The 23,610-nt window shown below is 36.8% G+C and overlaps 1 protein-coding gene across 2 annotated transcripts in view; it reads right to left on the reverse strand.

Annotated features, from left to right (window-relative positions):
• LOC123529323 (reelin-like) overlaps nucleotides 1–23,610 on the reverse strand; it is a 418,269-nt gene that overhangs the window by 327,300 nt on the left and 67,359 nt on the right. For both annotated transcript variants that reach the window (XM_045309613.2, XM_045309612.2), the window contains exons 14-16: nucleotides 18,184–18,312; nucleotides 17,867–17,973; nucleotides 2,292–2,355 (exon numbers count right to left, since the gene is read on the reverse strand). In XM_045309613.2, the coding sequence (XP_045165548.2) occupies nucleotides 2,292–2,355; nucleotides 17,867–17,973; nucleotides 18,184–18,312 (300 nt within the window). The remainder of the gene's footprint in view (nucleotides 1–2,291; nucleotides 2,356–17,866; nucleotides 17,974–18,183; nucleotides 18,313–23,610) is intronic.

The raw sequence follows: 23,610 nt of genomic DNA on the forward strand, positions 1-23,610 counted from the left end.
TTCCCACTTCTACATTACAAGATACATGTTAGATTTACCTGTTCCACATTACAGTATATGTGTAATATTTCCCTATTCCATGTTACAATTATATGTGTAAAATTTCTCAATTCAACACTACAATATATGTGTTAGACTTCTTAGTTCCACATTACAATATAATTGTAAGATTTCTCAGTTCCACATTACAAAATATGTGTAAGATTTCTCAGTTCCACATTATAATATAAGTGTAAGATTTTGTGATTCTACATTGCAACAAAAGCTGTCAGTAAAATGATGTATGCTTCCCTGGTATATTCTGGTGACAGGAAGTGTAACACTAGGGCTGCATTTCTTTAATTCTACCATGTTTTATTAAAATCCTCAAAACCATGTCTGAGATATGATTCCGGACAAACAAAAATTCAAACTAGAAAATGCTTTTGTAAAAAAGCGCATGTCTCCCCCAATGCAAAGTCCTATAGGCAAGAAGTCAATAGGGGTCAGGAGCGGAAGTCAAAGAGACACTGATGGTTGGCTGCAATAGGGATCATCTACTTGGCATGTCCAGTCATCCTGCTAAATTTCAACACTCGTGGCCTAGTGGTTCTCAAGTCACTGTTCAGGCTCCTGTGACCCTGACCTTTGATCAAGTGACCTCAAAATAAACAGGGGTCATGTACTCTGCATGTCCAATCATTCTATTAAGTTTCAACATTGTAGGTCAAGTGGTTCTCTAGTTATTTCCAAAAAATGATTTTACATGAACAGGCCACTGTGACCTTGACCTTTAATAGACTGACCCCAAAATCAATAGGGGTCATCTACTCTGCATGTTCAATCATCCTATGAAGTTTCAACATTCTGGGTCAAGTGGTTCTCAAGTTATTGATCGGAACTGGTTATCAATGTTCAGGCCCCTGTGACCTTGACCTTTAACGGAGTGACCCCAAAAACAATAAGGGTCATTTACTCTGCATGAACAATCATCCTATGAAGTTTCAATATTCTTGGTCGTGAGGTTCTCAAGTTATTGATTGGAAATGGTTTTCCATGTTCAGGCCCCTGTGGCCTTGACTTTTAACAGAGTGACCCTAAAATCGTTAGGGTTCATCTACTCTGCATGACCAATCATCCTACGAAGTTTCATCATTCTGGGTCAAGTGGTTCTCAAGTTACTGACCGGAAATGGTTTTCAATGTGCGGGCCCCTGTGACCTTGCCCTTTCACAGAGTGACCCCAAAATCGTTAGGGGTCATCTACTCTTTATGACCAACCATCCTATTAAGTTTCAACATTCTGGGTCAAGTGGTTCTCAAGTTACTGACCGGAAATGGTTTTCAATGTTCAGGCCCCTGTGACCTTGACCTTTAATGGAGTGACCCGAAAATCAATAGAGATCATCTACTTTGCATGTACAATCATCCTATGAAGTTTCAACATTCTGGGTCAAGTGGTTATCTAGTTATTGATCAGAAATGGTTTTCAATGTTCAGGCCCCTGTGACCTTGACCTTTGACGGAGTAATCCCATAATCGATAAGAGTCATCTACTCTTTATGACCAATCATCCTATCAAGTTTCAACATTCTGGGTCAGGTGGTTCTCTAGTTATTGATTGGAAATGGTTTTCAATGTTCAGGCCCCTGTGACCTTGACCTTTGACGGAGTGACCCCAAAATCAATAGGGGTCATTTACTCTTCATGACCAATCATCCTATGAAGTTTCAACATTCTGGGTCAAGTGGTTCTCTAGTTATTGATCGGAAATGGTTTTCAATGTTCAGGCCCCTGTGACCTTGACCTTTGATGGAGTGACCCCAAAAACAATAGGGGTCGTCTACTCCAGCAGCCCTACAACCCTATGAAGTTTGAAGGTTCTAGGTCAAATGGTTCTCCAGTTATTGCTCGGAAATGAAGTGTGACGTACGGACGGACGGACGGACAGACGGACGGACGGACAGGGCAAAAACAATATGTCTCCTGGGGGAGACATAATAAAAACACTTTATAATATTTGAAACCATGTCTGAGATATGACTCCAGACGGACAGAAAATGGAACAGAACACTATATAATGTATGTACAAAGGGCCATAACACTTTTCATGCTCATGCAATCTGACCAAAACTTGCAGGGTGGCATTTCCCTACAGCAGTTAACATTTTCACCATGTTTTATTTAAATACTCCACACCATGTCATAGATATGGTTTTGGATGGACAAACAGATGGATGCGTATCAAATGATATGTCTGTTTTTTCAAAACAGGCATATTATAATAAAAGAAAACTTAAATCAACCACTTACTTGCAAGCATGGTCAACACATTCTCCATGCCCATTACAACCATCTGAACATGTACCAATATACACTGAAAACAACAACAATAAGACTGAAATAATGTCTCAAATCTGTACTCCTCCTTTAAAGAACAAGCTTGAGGAAAAAAGTTAATAACTTGTTAATAACATGTGAACCTTGACATAACATTGGTGAAAGGTTGGGGGCCAGAACTTATCATTGAGGTTGAATCATTGGGCAAGAATGGGAGGTTGGAACAAAACATTAGGGAACAAGAGCACCGCCTTCAGATGCCATCGCTCGTCTGCAATATGTGCAGCAAGTGCTCGTCTGCAATATGTTAGAACAGACTTAAAGTTCAGATTTTCCAAAAGGAGCCATAATTTCGACAAAATGCAGGTTAGAGTTATGGTTCTTCGTCTACATAGTCCCCTAATGATGATAAAAGTTTCAAAGCTGTTGCTCTTATAGTTTTTGAGGAAAGGTGACCTAAACAATTTTAACCAAGAAACTCAAATTTTCTATGCGCAAAAAGGGTCATAATTCTGACAAAATGCACATCAGAGTTATGGTTCTTGGCCTACATAGTCCCCTAATGATGGTGAACAAGTGTGCAAAGTTTCAAAGTTGTAGCATTTATAGTTTTTGAAAGAAGGTGGACCTAAACAAAAAATTTAACCAAGAATCTCAAATTTTCTAATTAAAAAAGGGCCATAATTCTGGCAAAATGCATAGCTGAGTTATCATTCTTGGCCTACATAGTTCCCTAATGATGATAAAGAAGTGTGCAAAGTTTCAAAGCTGTAGCCTTATAATTTGTGTGAAAAGGTGGATCTTAAAAAAATTTTAACCAATGCTGATGCCGATGATCAAGTGATGACAATACCTCGTAGATTTTTTAAAAAGATCAGATGATTAAAAATGGCAGGCAGAGCTGGCTCAACTTTTTCATGCTGGTAAGTGGAAAGGGGCATCTGAGAAAGATGGAGCTGTCACTTGAGTGTTTAATGACTCCAATGTGGACGAAAATATTGGACGTATTTAGTCATAACAGCAATAGAGGTAAAGTTTATCAATACATAAACTAGAATAAAAGGGACATAATTCATCGAAAATTACCACAAAAGTAATGCATCATGTGTCATATCATGTGGCTTATAATGTTGGTCAACAAAATAAAATCCATTTAGTAATAATTTAGAAGGAGCCAAGTGCATCATAACTTTTATCCGAAATTCTAAGTAAAAAAGGGGACATGATTCAATATTTGCATCAGAGTTATGGACCGTTTGTCATATGATGTTGGTGATGATGTGCTATTTCAAGTCTGAGTCCAGTTAGTAATAAAAGAGATAAGAGAGGAAGTACATCAACTTTAACCTGGGGGATAATTCATAAAATATTTGAGCAAGAGTTATGGCTCTTGTGTCATATGATGTGGGTGATGATGTGGACCAATTATTTTAAGTTTGAATAAAATCCCTTCTGTAATAACAGAGGTACAGTGGAAATACATCAAAATTAACTTCAAGGGAAAGGCAATGTTGTTTTTTGCTAGAATTTCGTAAATCATTTAAAGAAACGAACGCTTTAAAAATGAGAATATTATGAGCATTTAAATATTTGATAAAAAAAAATGGTGGCCCTTTTGTTTCCATGGCAACAAAAAACAAAATGGCGGATTAATTAAATTTCTAAATACATATTTGAACTCTATTTTCTTATTTCCTTAAGATAGTTTCTCTACTTTTTCGAGCTATTATGACAGAAATTTGCATCTTACACTCAAGAAACATATGAAAATAATCTATTTACAAGATGGCCAAGATGGTCCTAGGTCGGTCACCTGAGTAACACACCATAACAGTGTAGACAAGAAGATTTTCAAAGTTTTCCCTATATAAGTCTATGTGAACCATGTGACCCCCAGGGAGAGGTCATATTTGACCCTAGGGGAATAATTTGAACCATCTTGGTAGAGGCCTACTAGATCATGCTACCTACCAAATAGAAAAGCCCTAGGACCTGTGGTTTTGGACATGAAGATTTTCAAAGTTCTCTCTATATAAGTCTATGTAAACCATGCGACCCCCAGGGCGGGGCCATATTTGACCGTAGGGGAATAATTTGACCAATCTTGGTGAAAGCCAACTAGATGATGCTACATACCAAATATCAAAGCCCTAGGGCCTGTGGTTTTGGACAAGAAGATTTTCAAAGTTTTCCCTATATAAGTCTATGTGAACCATGTGACCCCCAGGGAGAGGTCATATTTGACCCTAGGGGAATAATTTGAACCATCTTGGTAGAGGCCTACTAGATCATGCTACCTACCAAATAGAAAAGCCCTAGGACCTGTGGTTTTGGACATGAAGATTTTCAAAGTTCTCTCTATATAAGTCTATGTAAACCATGCGACCCCCAGGGCGGGGCCATATTTGACCGTAGGGGAATAATTTGACCAATCTTGGTGAAAGCCAACTAGATGATGCTACATACCAAATATCAAAGCCCTAGGGCCTGTGGTTTTGGACAAGAAGATTTTCAAAGTTTTTCCTTTTGGTTGCCATGGCAACTAGAGTTCTGCATGGAATTCAATTCTTTGGGCAATTTTGAAAGGGGGCCACCCAAGGATCATTCCTGTGAAATTTGGTGTAAATCTGCCCAGTGGTTTTGAAGAAGAAGATTTTTTTACAAACTGTTGACACACGACACATGACAGACGACAGACATCGAGCGGTCACAAAAGCTCACCTTGAGCTTTAAGCTCAGGTTAACTGAAAAGCATATTTGCTATATAAAAACAAGAGGGCCATGAAGGCCCTGTATCGCTCACCTGACCTATTGACCTATAGATCATCAAGATCAACATTCTGACCAAGTTTCATTAAGATATGGTCATAAATGTAGCCTCTAAAGTGTTAACTAGCTTTTCCTTTGTTTTGACCCGGTGACCTAGTTTTTGCCCCCACATGACCCAGATTCGAACTTGACCTAAAGATCATCAAGATTAACATTCTGATTAAGTTTCATGAAGATACAGTCATAAATCTGGCCTCTAGAGTCTTAACAAGCTTTTCCTTTGATTTGACCTAGTGACCTAGTTTTTTAACACACCTGACCCAGATTTAAACTTGACCTATAGATCATCAAGATTAACATTCTGAACAAGTTTCATTAAGATATGGTCATAAATGTGGCCTCTAAAGTGTTAACTAACTATTCCTTTTATTTGACCCCCGTGACCTAGTTTTTGACCCGACATGACCAAGATTCGAACTTGACCTAAAGACCATCAAGTTTAACATTCTGACTAAGTTTCATGAAGATATAGTTATAAATGTGGCCTCTAGAGTGTTAACAAGCTTTTCCTTTGATATGACCTAGTGACCTAGTTTTTGACTCCATCTGACCCAGATTTAAACTTGACCTAAAGATCATCAAGATTAACATTCTGACCAAGTTTCATTAAGATATGGTCATAAACGTGGCCTCTACAGTGTTAATTAGCTTTTCCTTTGATTTGACCCGGTGACCTAGTTTTTGACCCGACATGACCCAGATTCAAAATTGCCCTAAAGATCATCAAGTTTAACATTCTGATTAAGTTTCATGAAGATATAGTCATAAATGTGGCCTCGAGAGTGTTAACAAGCTTTTCCTTTGATATGACCTAGTGACCTAGTTTTTGACCCCACCTAACCCAGATTTGAACTTGAGCTATAGATCATCAAGATTTGACCAAGTTTCATTAAGGTATGGTCATAAATGTGGCCTCTAGTGTAAACTAGCTTTTCATTTGATTTGGCTTGGTGACCTAGTTTTTTATCCTACATGACCCAGATTCAAACTGGACCTTAAGATCATCAATATTAACAATCTGACCAAGTTTCATGAAGATACAGTCATAAATGCGGCTTCTACAGTGTTAACAAGCTTTTCCTTTGATTTGACCTGGTGACCTAGTTTATGAACCCAGATAACCAAATATCGAACTCGTCCAAGATTTTATTAAGGGTAACATTCTGACCAAGTTTCATTAAGATTGGGCCAAAAATGTGACCTCTAGAGTGTTAACAAGCTTTTTCTTTGATTTGACCTGGTGACCTAGTTTTTAAACCAAGATGACCCAATATCGAACTCGTCCAAGATTTTATTTAGGGTAACATCCTGACCAAGTTTCATTAAGATTGGGCCAAAATTGTGACCTCTAGAGTGTTAACAAGCTTTTCCTTTGATTTGACCTGATGAGCTAGTTTTTGACCCCAGATGACCCAATATCAAACTCGTCCAAGATTTTATTGAGGGTAACATTCTGACCAAGTTTCATTAAGACTGGGCCAAAAATGTGACCTCTAGAGTGTTAACAAGCTTTTCCTTTGATTTGACCCGATGACCTAGTTTTTGATCCCAGATGACCCAATATCGAACTCGTCCAAGATTTTATTGAGGGTAACATTCTGACCAAGTTTCATTAAGATTGGGTCAAAAATGTGACCTCTAGAGTGTTAACAGTCAAATTGTTGACGACGGACGGACGGATGGACGGACGGGCGACGGACGACGACGGACGCCGGACACAGGGTGATCACTAAAGCTCACCTTTGAGCACTTCGTGCTCAGGTGAGCTAAAAATCAGCAGTGTGTAAATGATGTCATAAACACACTAAAATAGTGGCTCAATGATCAGCCATTTTCTCAGATTTTCACTGCCATATCTTTTTCAATAGTGGTCAGATTTTATAAATTCTTTCAGCGTTATTAAGGGTTTGAGAAGGGCTTTCATATGAAATTAACTTACTGTCAGGCATTCCTTGCCCTTTAAAATTCATCTAAAAAGGGGGCAAAATTCAAAACATACTGGTGACAGAGTTATGAACCTTGTATCATATGATGTGGGTGATGATGTGGAACAACTTTTTCAAATATTTTATGTTTGAAGCAAATCAACAAGAGATCACAGAGTGATCTTGGCGCCCACCAATGAGCCATTTTTGAGTGTTCAAAATTTCAATACTTATTGACTAGCTCAAGGTCAAATTTCATTTCCATACACAACACTGTGCATGTGGTCCATGCATGTGGTCCAAATTTGAAAGCTGTAGCTTGAGAAATGTGGAAGTAGGTCACTAGATCAATTTCAAGGACAAAGTTCTTTGTACACAAACTATGCATGTGCATCAAATTTGAAGGCTGTAGTTTGAGACATTTGAAAATAGGTCACAAGGTCAATCTTAAGGTCAAAGTTTATTTCGGTACACAAAACTATGCAAGTGGTCCAAATTTGAAGGCTGTAGCTTGAGAAATGTGCAAGTAGGTCACTAGGTCAAAATCAAGGTCAAATTTCACTTCAGAACACAAATCTATGCATGTGGTCCAAATTTGAAGCCTGTACCTTCAATAATGTGAAAGAAGGTCACTAGGTCAATGTCAAGGTCAAAGTTTGTTTTTGGTACACAATCTTATGCATGTGGTCTAAATTTGAAGCCTGTAGCTACAGAAATGTGAAAGTAGGTCACTAGGTCAATCTTAAGGTCAAGGTTCATTTCGGTACACAAAATTATGCAAGTAGTCCAAATTTGAAGGCTGTAGCTTGAGAAATGTGAAAGTAGGTCACTAGGTCAAAATCAAGGTCAAATTATATTTCGGAACACAGAACTATGCATGTGGTCCAAATTTGAAGCCTGTACCTTCAAACATGTGAAAGTAGGTCACTAGGTCAATGTCAAGGTCAAAGTTTGTTTCGGTACACGGAACTATGCATGTGGACCAAATTTGAAGGCTGTAGCTTGAGAAATGTGAAAGTAGGTCACTAGGTCAAAATCAATGTCAAATTTCATTTCGGAACATGAAACTATGCATGTGGTCCAAATTTGAAGTCTGTACCTTCAAAAATGTGAAAGTAGGTCACTAGGTCAATGTCAAGGTCAAAGTTTTTTTCGGTGCACAAAACTATGCATGTGGTCCAAATTTGAAGGCTGTAGCTACGGAAATGTGAAAGTAGGTCACTAGGTCAAAATCAAGATTAACTCATGTCAAGGTTCAAATCTATGAATGTGGTCCAAATTTGAATGTTGTAGGTTATTGACAAGAAGATTTTATAAGATTTTCCCTATATAATTCTATATGAACAATGTGACCCCCAGGGCGGGGCCATATTTGACCCTAGGGGAATAATTTGAACAAACTTGGTAGAGAACCACTAGATGATGCTACATTACAAATATCAAAGCCCTAGGCTTTGTGGTTTGGACAAGAAGATTTTCAAAGTTCTTCCCTATATAAGTCTATGTAAACCATGTGACCCCCGGGGCGGGGCCATATTTGACCCTAGGGGAATAATTTGAACAATCTTAGTAGAAGACCACTAGATGATGTCACATACAAAATATCAAAGCCCTAGGCCCTGTGGTTTTGGACAAGAGGTTTTTCAAAGTTTTTCCCTATATAAGTCTATATAAACCATGTGACCCCCGGGGCGAGGCCATATTATACCCCAGGGAAATAATTTGAATCATCTTGGTAGAGGACCACTAGATGATGCTTCATACCAAATATCAAAGCCCTAGGTCTTGTGGTTTTGGACAAGAAGATTTTCAAAGTTTTTCCCTATATAAATCTATGTAAATTATAGAAATAAACAAAGGGCCATAACTCACTAAAAAATTGCTGAACCAGTCTGATTTTCAGGAGGACACAACTAGGGTACCAATACATCATTCTGACAAAGTTTGGTCAAAATCCCCCTGGTAGTTTCTGAGGAGATGCGATAACGAGAAATTGATGACGGACAGAAGGACGGACGGAAGGATGACGGACCACGGACGCAGAGTGATTTGAATAGCCCAAAATCTGATGATGGTGGGCTAAAAATGGAATTACAGAGAACAAGAGATCACAGAGTGATCTTGGTGCCCACCAATGTGTCATTTTTGTGTGTTCCAAATTTCAAGACTTACTGACTAGCTCAAGGTCAAATTTCATTTCCGTACACAACACTGTGCATGTGGTCTAAATTCGAAAGCTGTAACTTGAGAAATGTGAAAGTAGGTCACTAGATCAATTTCAAGGACAAAGTTCTTTGTACACAAAACTATGCATGTGCATCAATTTTGAAGACTGTAGTTTGAGAAATTTGAAAGTAGGTCACTAGGTCAATCTTAAGGTTAAAGTTTATTTCGGTACACAAAACTATGCAAGTGGTCCAAATTTGAAGGCTGTAGCTTGAGAAGTGAGAAAGTAGGTCACTAGGTCAAAATCAAGGTCAAATTTCACTTCACAATACAAATCTATGCTTGTGGTCCAAATCTGAAGCCTGTTCCTTCAAAAATGTGAACGTAGGTCACTAGGTCAATATCAAGATCAAAGTTTGTTTCGGTACACAATCCTATTCATGTGGTCTAAATTTGAAGCCTATAGCTACAGAAATCTGAAAGAAGGTCACTAGGTCAATCTTAAGGTCAAAGTTCATTTCGGTACACAAAACTATGCAAGTGGTCCAAATTTGAAGGCTGTAGCTTGAGAAATGTGAAAGTAAGTCACTAGGTCAAAATCAAGGTCAAATTTTATTTCGGAATACAAAACTATGCATGTGGTCCAAATTTGAAGCCTGTACCTTCAAAAATGTGAAAGTAGGTCACTAGGTCAATGTAAAGGTCAAAGTTTGTTTCGGTACACAAAACCATGCATGTGGTCCAAATTTGAAGGCTGTAGCTTGAGAAATGTGAAAGTAGGTCACTAGGTCAAAATCAAGGTCAAATTTTATTTTGGAATACAGAACTATGCATGTGGTCCAAATTTGAAGCCTGTACCTTCAAAAATGTGAAAGTAGGTCACTAGGTCGATGTAAAGGTCAAAGTTTGTTTCGGTACAATTACCATGCAGGTGGTCCAAATTTGAAGGCTGTAGCTTGAGAAATGTGAAAGTAGGTCACTGGGTCAAAATCAAGGTCAAATTTCATTTCGGAACACGACATTATGCATGTGGTCCAAAATTTGAAGCCTGTACCTTAAAAAATGTGAAAGTAGGTCACTAGGTCAATGTCAAGGTCAAAGTTTATTTCAGTGCACAAAACTATGCATGTGGTCCAAATTTGAAGGCTGTAGCTACAGAAATGTGAAAATAGGTCACTAGGTCAAAATCAAGGTCAACTCATGTCAAGGTTCATCTTGCCACTCAAAACCATACATGTGGTCCAAATCTGAATGTTGTAGATTATTGACAAGAAGTTTTTATAAGCTTTTTCCTATATAAGTCTATATGAACAATGTGACCCCCAGGGTGGGGCCATATTTGACCCTAGGGGGATAATTTTAACAAACTTGGTAGAGAACCACTAGACGATGCTACATTACAAATATCAAAGCCCTAGGCTTTGTGGTTTGGACAAGAAGATTTTCAAAGTTTCTCCCTATATAAGTCTATGTAAACCATGTGACACCCGGGGCGGGGCCATATTTGACCCTAGGGGGATAATTTGAACAATCTTAGTTAAAGACCACTAGATGATGTCACATACAAAATATCAAAGCCCTAGGCCCTGTGGTTTTGGACAAGAGGTTTTTCAAAGTTTTTCCCTATATAAGTCTATATAAACCATGTGACCCCCGGGGCGGGGCCATATTACACCCCAGGGAAATAATTTGAATCATTTTGGTAGAAGACCACTAGATGATGCTTCATACCAAATATCAAAGCCCTAGGCTCTGTGGTTTGGGGCAAGAAGATTTTCAAAGTTTTTCCCTATATAAATCTTTGTAAATTATAGAAATAAACAAAGGGCCATAACTTACTAAAAATTTGTTGAACCAGTCTGATTTTCAGGGGGACACAACTAGGGTACCAATACATCATTCTGACAAAGTTTGGTCAAAATCCCCCTGGTAGTTTCTGAGGAGATGCGATAACGAGAAATTGTTAACGGAAGGACGGACGGAATGACGGACGGACGGACGGACGGAAGGACGACGGACCACGGACGCAGAGTGATTTGAATAGCCCACCATCTGATGATGGTGGGCTAAAAAGAGAAAGTGCATCAAAACATGGAGATGTGAAACAGACCCCGACAAGGAAGCGAACGCATGGTCAAGTTGGATAGCTTTCCATAAATTTCATGATAGTCAAGCTTAAATTTATGAATTGACCTGAGCCAGACAAATTTAAAAGCTTTCAACATGATCAAGTTGCTTTTTTTAATTTACTAAAAGATGACATTGTGTCAAACAGTCATGCAAAAAACTTTAAGTATTTTTTCATCAGATTGCACCATAAAATTTTGCCAAAAGATTTCTAAGGGGCATGACTCTCATTCCCTCCACCCCAAAGAAACTCTCTAAACCAATATCCTATATCTGCCCCTCGATAGGGGTTAGGTAGCAATGTAAGAAGAAACTTGTTTATGAAGATAGAGCAAAGGAGTCTAATATCGACCCTCTTCTATTATCGACCCCCCACCCTTAATTGATACTTAATCACATTTATTACTAGAAATCATGTGATCATGTCATTCACTGTCATTTTTACGTCACAAATTTTCTTCATGCGCCATTTTGAATGTTTACATACAGTGTGACTGCATGAGATAAATTTCAGTGCCAACCACTACATCGTCCGTTAAGGTAGGTATCTTTCTGTTAAATCAAATTTACCGTTTTTATGGATCGAATCAGTTTAATTTTGTATTTAATCCTACTATACACATATAGAACTCATTTCTATCAGCCATTTTTGTAGTCTCTTGCAACTTCTGGAAAGATTATGTGGGGGTCGATGATAGCAGATTGAAAATATGACCTTCTGCTATTATCGACCCCCAATTAATTAAATTTATATAATTTCTTGTTGCTTTGAGAAAAGCACTTAATTCATAACTTTAACATGTCCAAAACATTGTGGAATGATACTTATTTCACTTGGGTATTGATTAAATTTTACTCGGACTTTATCATAGACTCTCAGTGTAAAATCTCAAACTTTTAACTAAAATAAAGGTATTAAATCAATATAACATTTCAATGAAACTTCAAAGTTTTGTTGTTTGTAGCATCATCTGAAGCATGTGCAGTGAAAAATCTTGATTTGATTTTAAAATAGTGTGATATTTATTTCTAAAGTCACTATTATGTTCATTGTAAATATACTTTGTTATACCAAAGTGGAAACTGGCAGGTACTCTAAAATGCAGCTCTCTGATTGGTCAGTTAGAAACCCTAATGTTCTGTGATGACTCATGATAAAGTTATGAATGCACATTTTAGTTGATCACAAGGATTAAAAATCTCCTAAAATAAAAAGAAAAACAGCGCAGAGTCTCTGAAAGTTCGTCATACTCTGATGTTTCTATCATTTATGATGATAGTGACAGTTATGACGATTTTGACGATTCCTCTGATGGACAAAATGATGATGGACAGTGCAGACAGCTTAGACCAATGTCAGGGGTGTGATCAGTCTAATGGGAAGCCAAATGAGTGAAAAGGCTGTGACGAATGCCCAGGAAGGTGGCACATTAAATGTACTAAGCAACCAGAACTTCACTTGTTGACTCCAGAGGACTTAAAAAAAGTTAATTTTAAATGTATAAAAATTGAGTGCTAAAATATGTTGTTAATGCTGTAGATAATAATGGATAATCAACTTTGTTTGAATGTTTGAATTATTTATCTCTTGTGTGTGGCTAATGTTATATTACAAATAACTATTATCTAACATTTACAATTTGTCAGTCAAAAGACCATATATGAAACTGTGATAGTATGAAAGACCAAATTTATAAATAAAAAAAAACACACATGAAATAATATTTTCCATGAAATCGTAGTAAAGTTATGCTTTGTTTATATGCTCAGTTGCGTAATTTCAAATTGCAATTATGACAATAAAGGACAAATAAAAATTAACTTAATATTAAGTTAATAATAATATTATGCTTGATTTTCAGTGTTTTCAAATTTAAAAAAAAAAACAACTAGGGGGTCGATAATAGCAGAAGTGGGTCGATAATGGCAGACACATGTCACGAGACAGAATATTAGACCATACCGTATTCTGTAATGTAACAAGTGTTTTTATTGGTTGAAATCGACCAATGATAGTTTGTCTCAAATATATGTGTCACTTTGTCTCCGAAAGTGAAAGTAAGAATATGTACGATAGATTATGGTCTTAAGGGGTCGATAATTGCCTCCTTTGCTCTATAACATTAGAGAAAGATTGGTGGAACTCGTAAATCAGGTCTTAAACTCATGGAAAAGATGGCATAGTAGAACTTGTTAACAAGTAATAATACCAGGGTGTTTGGTAGATTCTGTAACTCTAGAGTTATTGACTCTTCAGACTAAACTTTCAAGGGTCAAAGTCAGACTTTCAAGAGTCAAGATCAGCTTTTCAGGGGTCAATCTATTCTGTTATAAATGCAACTTCCACAGACTTTATCTAAAGCAAGTACATTAGTCATTAGATTTTTTTAAGCAATTCATATTTCAAGTAGTCTTTGCAGGTTTTATTTTCAAAAAATGCTTAAAAAAAAAAGAGCTGCTTTTGCATCAGTTGTCATATTTTTCTTAAATGCAGACTTTTTATTGTTTTTTTATTTAGACTGAACTAGAAAATCTTGTAGGAAATGATAGAAATGTCCGATAATCACAGTTGCGAAAACAGGTGACAAATATGGTAAACGAAAGTAAGCATAAAATTCTTGATAAAATACCTGTTTTAAATTTAATTTCTTTCATCATACGTATTCAATACTTATAATTTCTGCTTATTTAAAGCATTTTTATTTCAGCCAAATGATAACAAGAGATCACAGAGTGATCTTGGCGCCCACCAATGTGCCATTTTTGAGTGTTCAAAATTTCAAGACTTATTGACTAGCTCAAGGTCAAATTTCATTTCCGTACACAACACTGTGCATGTGGTCCATGCATGTGGTCCAAATTTGAAAGCTATAGCTTGAGAAATGTGAAAGTAGGTCACTAGATCAATTTCAAAGACAAAGTTCTTTGTACACAAAACTATGCATGTGCATCAAGTTTGAAGGCTGTTGTTTGAGAAATGTGGAAGTAGGTCACTAGGTCAATCTTAAGGTCAAAGTTTATTTCGGTAAACAAAACTATGCAAGTGGTCCAAATTTGAAGGCTGTAGCTTGAGAAATGTGAAAGTAGGTCACTAGGTCAAAATCAAGGTCAAATTTTATTTCGGAACACAGGACTATTGTGGTCCAAATTTGAAGGCTGTAGCTTGAAAAAAGTGAAAGCAGGTCACTAGGTCAAAATCAAGGTCAAATTTTATTTTGGAACACAGAACTATGCATGTGGTACAAATTTGAAGCCTGTACCTTCAAAAATGTGAAAGTAGGTCACTAGGTCAATGTCAAGGTCAAAGTTTGTTTCGGTACACAAAACTATGCATGTGGTCCAAATTTGAAGGCTGTAGCTTGAGAAATGTGAAAGTAGGTCACAAGGTCAAAATCAAGGTCAAATTTCATTTTGAAATACAAAACTATGCATGTGGTCCAACTTTGAAGCCTGTACCTTCAAAAATGTGAAAGTAGGTCACTAGGTCAATGTCAAGGTCAAAGTTTTTTTCGGTGCACAAAACTATGCATGTGGTCCAAATTTGAAAGCTGTAGCTACAGAAATGTGAAAGTAGGTCACTAGGTCAAAATCAAGGTCCTCATGTCAAGGTTCATCTTGCCACTCAAAACCATACATATGGTCCAAATTTGAATGTTGTAGGTTATTGACAAGAAGATTTTAAAAGCTTTTACCCTATATAAGTCTATATGAACAATGTGACCCCCAGGGCGGGGCCATATTTGACCCTAGGGGGATAATTTGAATGAACTTGGTAGAGAACCACTAGATGATGCTACATTACAAATATCAAAGCCCTAGGCTTTGTGGTTTGGACAAGAAGATTTTCAAAGTTTTCCCCTATATAAGTCTATGTAAACCATGTGACCCCCCCCGGCGGGGCCATATTTGACCCTAGGGGGATAATTTGAACAATCTTAGCAGAAGACCACTAGATGATGTCACATACAAAATATCAAAGCCCTAGGCCCTGTGGTTTTGGACAAGAGCTTTTCAATGTTTTTCCCTATACAAGTCTATATAAACCATGTGACCCCCGGGGCGGGGCAATACTTGACCCCATGGAAATAATCTGAACAATCTTGGTAGAGGACCACTAGATGATGCTTCATACCAAATATCAAAGCCCTAGGCCCTGTTGTTTTGAACAAGAAGATTTTTAAAGTTTTTCCCTATATAAATCTATGTAAATTATAAAAATAAACAAAGGGCCATTACTCACTCAAAAATTGTTGAACCAGTCTGATTTTCAGAGGGACATAACTAGGGTACCAATGCATTATTCTGACAAAGTTTGGTCAAAATCCCCCTGGTAGTTTCTGAGGACATGCGATAACGAGAAATTGTTAATGGACGGACGGAAGGACGACGGACCACGGACGCAGAGTGATTTGAATAGCCCACCATCTGATGATGGTGGGCTAATAAATTTGCTATAGACTGTAACGGCCGACATAAAATCATATCATTTAGCATACAAAATAATGATTTTAATTATCCGATTTGTTGTTCAGTAATAAGATAAGACAAGTTTTATTTTAAGTCAGCAAGACATATAACAATACAAAATAAGCTGTAGGCTATACCGCTAATTAACAAGAGGTACAAACACGATAATAGACTGCTCCTCGCATTCTTTATTAATAAACTTTCACACATTGATCAATAAACACCTTTGATAATGACAGGCATTACTGTACTAAATACAAATTGTGAGATGACCACTTTTCAGTCGGCATGTGGCTTGATTGACATTTGTCAGTAGCTAATTAATATATGATGCTCTGTCTACTGCCATACTTTCACTTGTGGTGGCCAACAATATTGAAATTCACTGGAACTTTGATTGACAAGGGGCAGAACTTCCGGCTTCAAGACACTTCAAAGAAAATTTCTGTGGGTCAAGCTGACGCACAGGGCATTTTCTGTGCTTGTCAAATACGTGTTTTTCACGATTTTCACGGGTCAAAAGCAGGAACCTCGCGTCAACCAAATGCCCTGAATACTTAGGAAATAAGGGGAGAATTGAAACAAGTCAATGAGGTTGTAACATTAGGGAAAGATGGTAAAATGGAGGTTTTGAAGATAACACTGGCTTAAAATTGTTAATTAGGTCGTAACATTGGGGAAAAAGATGGTTGAAGTGGAACTGTTGAAAATGACTAGGTCAAACTGGTTAATGAAGTCAAAACATTAGTGGGCGATGGTGGAGTGAAACATGTTGATGAGGTTTTAACATTAGGAAAAGATAGCAAAGTGAAACTTGGTGAAGATGTTATTGAGATTGTAACTCTAGGGAATAATGGCGAGATGAGACTTGTTAAAGAGGTCATTAGTCAGATCATTGGGGAAAGACAGGGTGGTGGAGGAGGTTCTAATTTTTTATAAGGTTATACCATATGGGGAAGAAGGGTGTATAAGAAACTTGATTATGATGTCATAACAACAGGGAAAGGTTGAACGTTCAAACTCAGGGAAAGTGGAAGTTGGAAGATTGCATGATAGAACTTTTTAGTAAAGTTGTTACTGGGGAAAGATTAGAGGGAGGGTGGTGTGGAGACTGGCTAGAAACAAGTTAATGAGGTTGAACCATTAGAGATAGATTGCAGTATGAAACTAGTTAATGAGGTCCTAACAATGGGAAAAGAACTAGTTAATGAGACTGTATTATTCGAGGGAGATTGTAAAGTGAACCTGTTGATGATAGTGAGGTGGAACTTGTTAATGTTGATTTTGTTGGGTATAAAGTCTCACTGAAACAATTTAGGACAAATGGTAAGTTTTCAAGCTTTTCATGTAGAACAAATGGCAAGTTTTCAAGCTTTTCATTTAGGACAAAATTTAATGGCAAGTTTTCAAGCTTTTCATGTAGGACAAATGGCAAGTTTTCAAGCTTTTCATGTAGAGGATGAGGCTACTTGCCCCTAACTACATTATTTCAGGCATCAGTAGACACCTTAGTACAACCAACAACCTCACAACAGTCAGCTGGATGACTTCCTCACATGAAGGAATCTATACTCCAAGCAAAGTTTCAAAGCCTTAAAATCTGTTATAGGCAAGTGAAGCCATAGACCATAACCACTCAGCCATGGAGTCCCTACTTGTTAATAAGGTCATAACATTGTGGAATGAAAGAAATAGAATTTATAAACAAATTCATTATTGCATTGTGGAACGATGGCAAGGTGGAACTAACATTGGTTGTGGAATGGAACTTGTTAACAAAATTGTAGTATCGGGGAAATACCATGGGCTCACACTTGTAAATGATATCATTACATTTGGGACAGCAGATTGGTAATCAAGTTGTAAGTGAAGACTGTTTGAGCAAACACTTGAATAAGATAACTCCCTGTGATATGCAAATGGGTCTCATACCTCTAAACATAATTTTTTCTACATGATTTTTTTAAATCTACTTATGACAAATAACTCCTTCATAAACCAGTGATCTACTCATTTTATATCTAACTAACTTACCATTGTCAAGGGCCCAGTTAGGTTCATCTTCAGAGATCTTTTGCCATTTGAATCTTACACTGGGAACCTGGGCAGCATAGGGAATATGTGTCGTAAATCTTTTCCAACTGTAACCATGAAAAAATAAATAAAGACAGAGGGAATATACTACTGATGAATATTTTTGATGATTTTCTGAATAAGAGGATGAACTGAAACTATCCATAATTAGTGCAATATACCCATTCACATACAGCAAACAGGCATTGTACAAACAGGTAAATTATTTCTTCATGCAGTTAACATGCCATCAACCTATCTAACAACAGTTAACTTACTTTTCAAACTGATTATTCTGAAACTTGGTATGTGCTGGGTAGTATTCTCCACTACACTGTCCTGGTAAACAGTGCTCATGTAATGTGTGCCAAGTTTCACCATAGTTGGTTGAAAATTTCAATTCCACACTGAAACAGAATAGTTTTATTTACATATTAAACACTATAGCTAACAAGAACTTTATATTTAAGTATAAAATATAAATGGTAAGTGTTAACTCCCTCTTACTGGTATAAACAGTTAAACTATAAGTCTCTGTAGCTTCATTATCATCCATTAAATAGAGTCTGAAAGTAGCATCAAAGCATAGGATTTCCATAAGTAATGACTGATAAATTCTTATTTTACAATATACCATATAAATGTCACAAAGTTACTTTTGTGATCTCTGGTAGATCTCAGTAGATTTAACCAGAATTCAACAGTTGTGTATAGTTACAGTAGTTACATTGAAGGAAACTCCTCGTTTGAAGTCACACATATATATGTCACATGACTTCAGATCTGAACTTGAATGTTGCACTCAGTGTTTACAATGAGTGCTTGTCTAACATATCTCACTTGTAATATTGTTACTGCTTCTGCTGGTTTCTGTTCAAAGTTTATACAAGTAAAATTTTGATGAAGAGCATCAAGTCGCCGAGGAGCTGTCGGTTAATATTTTGAAGATTGTATTGGGAAAAAAGGCCAATAAAGCTATAACTGCTGCATTGCATGCCGTTGAATGGCTGAAAAACGTCGCATCCTTGATGAAAGTTACCCCAACACCGTTACTAATACCCTCTTCCCATCTTAATCTTTTTTCTTTGTTTACAAAACCCACGTTCTGAAATCCGCGTGCCAGCATCCTCATGAATAAGAACGGAAATCTGCGACGGCAAATATTTTTCATATTTTCAAACAATGAATGCAAAAAATTTCTTGTAATCGAAACATTTCAACAATTTATATCATATATCTTCTAATGAAAGGCCCATAGTTGACAATAAAGTAAACAAGAGCTCGTAGAACATGAAATGTCCCCCTTGATGCATTAATTAATTGCACAAGGAACAGAAATTATTTGGTCACTGTACACAAAAGTTCTATTGTTCTGGGTCAATGTGACCTTGACCTTTATACTTTTGGCCTCAAAATCAATAAGGTCCTCTGCTGGTCAAGATTAACCTCCCTATCAACTTTCATGATCCTAGCCCCAAGCATTCTCAAGTTATTGTCTGGAAATGGTTTAACTGTTCTGGGTCACTGTGACCTTGACCTCTGGTCTCAAAATCAATAGAGGTCATCTGCTGGTCATGACCAACCTCCCTACCAATTTTCATGATCCTAGGCCTAAGAGTTCTTGAGTTATCATCTGGAAACCGTTTAACTGTTCTGGGTCACTGTGACCTTGACCTTTGACCTACTGACCTCAAAATCAATAGGGGTCATCTGCTGATCATGATCAACTTGCCTATCAACTTTCACGACCCTAGGCCCAAGCATTCTCAAGTTGTTGTCTGGAAATGGTTTAACTGTTCCAGGTCACTGTGACCTTGACCTTTGAACTACTGACCTCAAAATCTATAGGGGTCATCTGCTGGTCATGATAAACCCCCCTATCAACTTTCAGGATCCTAGGCCCAAGCGTTCTTGAGTTATCATCCGGAAATCATTTAACTGTTCTGGGTCACTGTGACCTTGACCTTTTACCTACTGACCTCAAAATCAATAGGGGTCATCTGCTGCTCATAACTAACGTCCCTAGGAATTTTCATGATCCTAGACCCAAATGTTCTTGAGTAATCCTCCGTAAATGGTTTAACTGTTCCGGGTCACTGTGACCTTGACCTTTGATCTACTGATCTCAAAATAAATAGGTGTCATCTGCTGTTTATGACCAACATCTTTATCAACTTTCATGATCCTAGGCCCAAGCGTTCTTGAGTTATCATCCGGAAACGGATTGGTCTACATACCGACAGACCGACCGATCGAGCGACATCTGCAAAACAATATACCCCTCCTTCTTCAAAAGGGGGCATAACAAAGATCATGAAATAAATAGACTGTTCTTACAGGTTGAAGGTCAGTAATTTTGTCTCATATAAAAAAACGACAACTTCAGGTCGTCTTTACGTATCTTTATAAAACATCACTTTTTCCTACACCTATTTTTCATGACAGTTCTATCATATATTAACGACAAAAATCGAAAAGAAAATAGGGGTTGAATAGTTCCTAGTGAAATGCCAGTCAATTGTGGTCTGTTACCCTAAAAATGGCACATATTTGCTCTTGTCCGCACAATAAACCCCTACTTTCGGTTTTGATCTGCAAAACTTGCCATGCGGGATGTATAGGCATGAAAACCGTCTTATTTCATGCAGAATGTATTCTAGCAGTGAAAAAGTGTAATTAAAGCACTCGTTCTACACAAATTTGCGATAGAAATGGGAAAATTAGAATCTATTTTCTATGGAATTCTTTCAACCGAATTACTGACCTTATTCCTTCAGACAAGAGACAGTCATAAATTATGCCCTTAGACTGTGTTACTTCCCTTGTCTTACATGCGCTCATGTAGATTTGCTTTTCATCTGCAGTAGTATATTCTAAATATACGCAGCGTGACGTAGACATAGGTTAAGACTCAGCCAATCATTGCTCGCTGGAAATCTCTAGCAGTCATTAATTTATTTATAGGGATAAGTTCTTTATACATTTTCCTATTTTCTTAAAAATGCTATCTTTTGAAATAATAAAAATCTTATGCAGTTTTCAGCTCCTAATTCCTTTATTTTAGCATTTCAATAAGTGCCTTATGTTTCTTTTATTTACAATATCATTTTTTCATTGTCACATTTCAATGACTTCTCTATACCAGTGGCAAAATCCTAAAGCTTATCAAATATAGTCGCCGGTTCCTATCAGCGACTAATAAATTCTTAAGTTTTACAGCTCTATCTTAAGCTCAGAAATTTTTCATTTCTGTTAACAGTTCTACGTAAATATCAAACATCTATTCAAAGTTCAAATATTTTTTTTTCTCTATTTAATGTTCAAAAGTTTTTTTTCAGCTCTATTTAAAGTTCAAAAGCAGACAATCTTTACAAAATCAGGGATCAAATTCAGCAGTCGCTAACTGACAAAATTCGAGTAAGAATAAAAAAATGTGAGTAGGAAATCATGGCACTCGAATGTTTTTGCGATCACGTTTTAAAATCGAAGAATTCGCTCAAACTGTCCTTTGCGCTTTAGAAACTCCTTTGAGGTAGTTATTTTACCAATAATCACATGATCGCTTGTCGCTTTACACAAATGAAATTATCGGATATTTAAGTACCATACGTTCTCGCATAATAAGGCGCACTCGCTTATAAGACGCATCCGGACATAGGACATGCAATCTGGGGTCTTTTCCACTAACCCTTGTATAAGATGCAGTCATTTTTTTGATATCAACAATGTCAAAGATTGTAGAAATGCATTATTTTTTTAACATTCTGCATTTTGAGAAAAATAAAATGGTAGAAATCGCCATTTTTTTGTAAAAAAATGGAAACTTCAGTCATTAAATGTCAAAATATATAATCAGCTTATACATAATTATTTTTCTGTGATAAACACATTGAAATGAATTTTGTGTATAGATCTAATAAAATGCACATGAATAACCAAGATACGGCGAAAATACGTCTAGAAAAGATTGGCATTATTCACCAAGATTATTCAATACTTTGCAGACTTGTTTAATAAAACGTAAATCCTTTTTTGTATGTAATAAAATACATTTTAGCTCCTAGGAAATGGCGAAATTACATCTACAAATCGGCTGAAATTTTGATGATATTTGCCAATGTTAGTCAATGAAACAAAATAAAGTATTTTAAAATACATTTTTATGTATGATAAAATGCATTTGAATAACCAAGATTTGGCGAAAATATGTCTAGAAAAGACTGGCGTTATTCACCAAGATTATTCAAGACTTTGCAGACTTGCTTTATAAAACGTAAAACTAAACAGAATGTTTTAAAATCCTTTTTTGTACGTATATAAAATACATTTTAACTACTAGGAAATGGCAAAATTACATCTACAAATCGGCCAAAATAATATCGCTGATTTTATGGCTGAGCTGTCAACTGATATGACACATGTCAATCAATTATAGCTTGACACCTGCCAGTCAAATACAAGTATGCCCTCCTCGATATATTACCAAATCATGTTCGAGTTTCGAGTAGCTAGGCATTCTTCATGCCCGTCATTTGGCAAGATTAGTCCAAAATAATTTCCGTTTGCCATTCTTTGAAGATGCTGAAGTTTGACATCAATCAGTGTCAATCACAAAGCTGTTTATTTGCGGATTTGAAGCATCAAATATTTCATAACGAGTGTGTTTTAACAATTAACACCCTAAAACAGTTTTCTGTTATTGGCGCCAATTAACTTTAATTATTTTCAGTTTGCTGGCTGTGAAAATATTTCTATGTTAAGTTAATGTCCATTACAATTTACAAGTTAATGTAAAGCCGATATATTCTGGTGTTTTAAAAGGAAAAAATACATTCATAAAACAAGAGGACCATGATGGTCCTGAATCGCTCCCCTGTCCCCACATGACCCAGTTTTGAACTGAGTATGACGTCGTTTTTTCTATTATTTGACATAGTGACCTAGTTTTTGAGCTCATGTGACCCAGTTTTGAACTTGATCTAGATATCATCAAGATAAAAATTCTGACCAATTTTCATGAAGATCCATTGAAAAAATATGGCCTCTAGAGAGATCACAAGGTTGTTTTATTATTTGACCCAGTTTTGAACTTGACCTTGATATGAACATTCTCACCAATTTTCATGAAGATCTCATGAAAAATATGGCCTCTAGAGAGGTCACAAGGTTTTTCTATTTTTAGACCTACTGACCTAGTTTTTGACCCCGAGTGACCCAGTTTCGAACTTAAACTAGATATCATCAAGGTGAACATTCTGACCAATTTTCATGAAGATCTCATGAAAAATATGGCCTCTAGAGAGGTCACAAGGTTTTTCTATTTTTCGACCTACTGACCTAGTTTTTGACCGCATGTGACCCAGTTTCGAACTTGACCTAGATATCATCAAGGTGAACATTCTCACTAATTTTCATAAAGATCCCATGAAAAATATGGCCTCTAGAGAGGTCAAAAAGTTTTTCTATTTTTAAACCTACTGACCTAGTTTTTGACCACACGTGACCCAGTTTTGAATCTGACCTAGATATCATCAAGGTGAACATTCTCACTAATTTTCATGAAGATCCATTGAGAAATATGGCCTCTAGAGAGGTCACAAGGTTTTTCTATTTTTAGACCTACTGACCTAGTTTTTGAACCCACATGACCCAGTTTCGAACTTAAACTAGATATCATCAAGGTGAACATTCAGACCACATTTCGT

The sequence above is a fragment of the Mercenaria mercenaria genome, chromosome 13 (genome assembly GCF_021730395.1).
Source record: "Mercenaria mercenaria strain notata chromosome 13, MADL_Memer_1, whole genome shotgun sequence".
Lineage (NCBI taxonomy): Eukaryota > Metazoa > Mollusca > Bivalvia > Venerida > Veneridae > Mercenaria > Mercenaria mercenaria.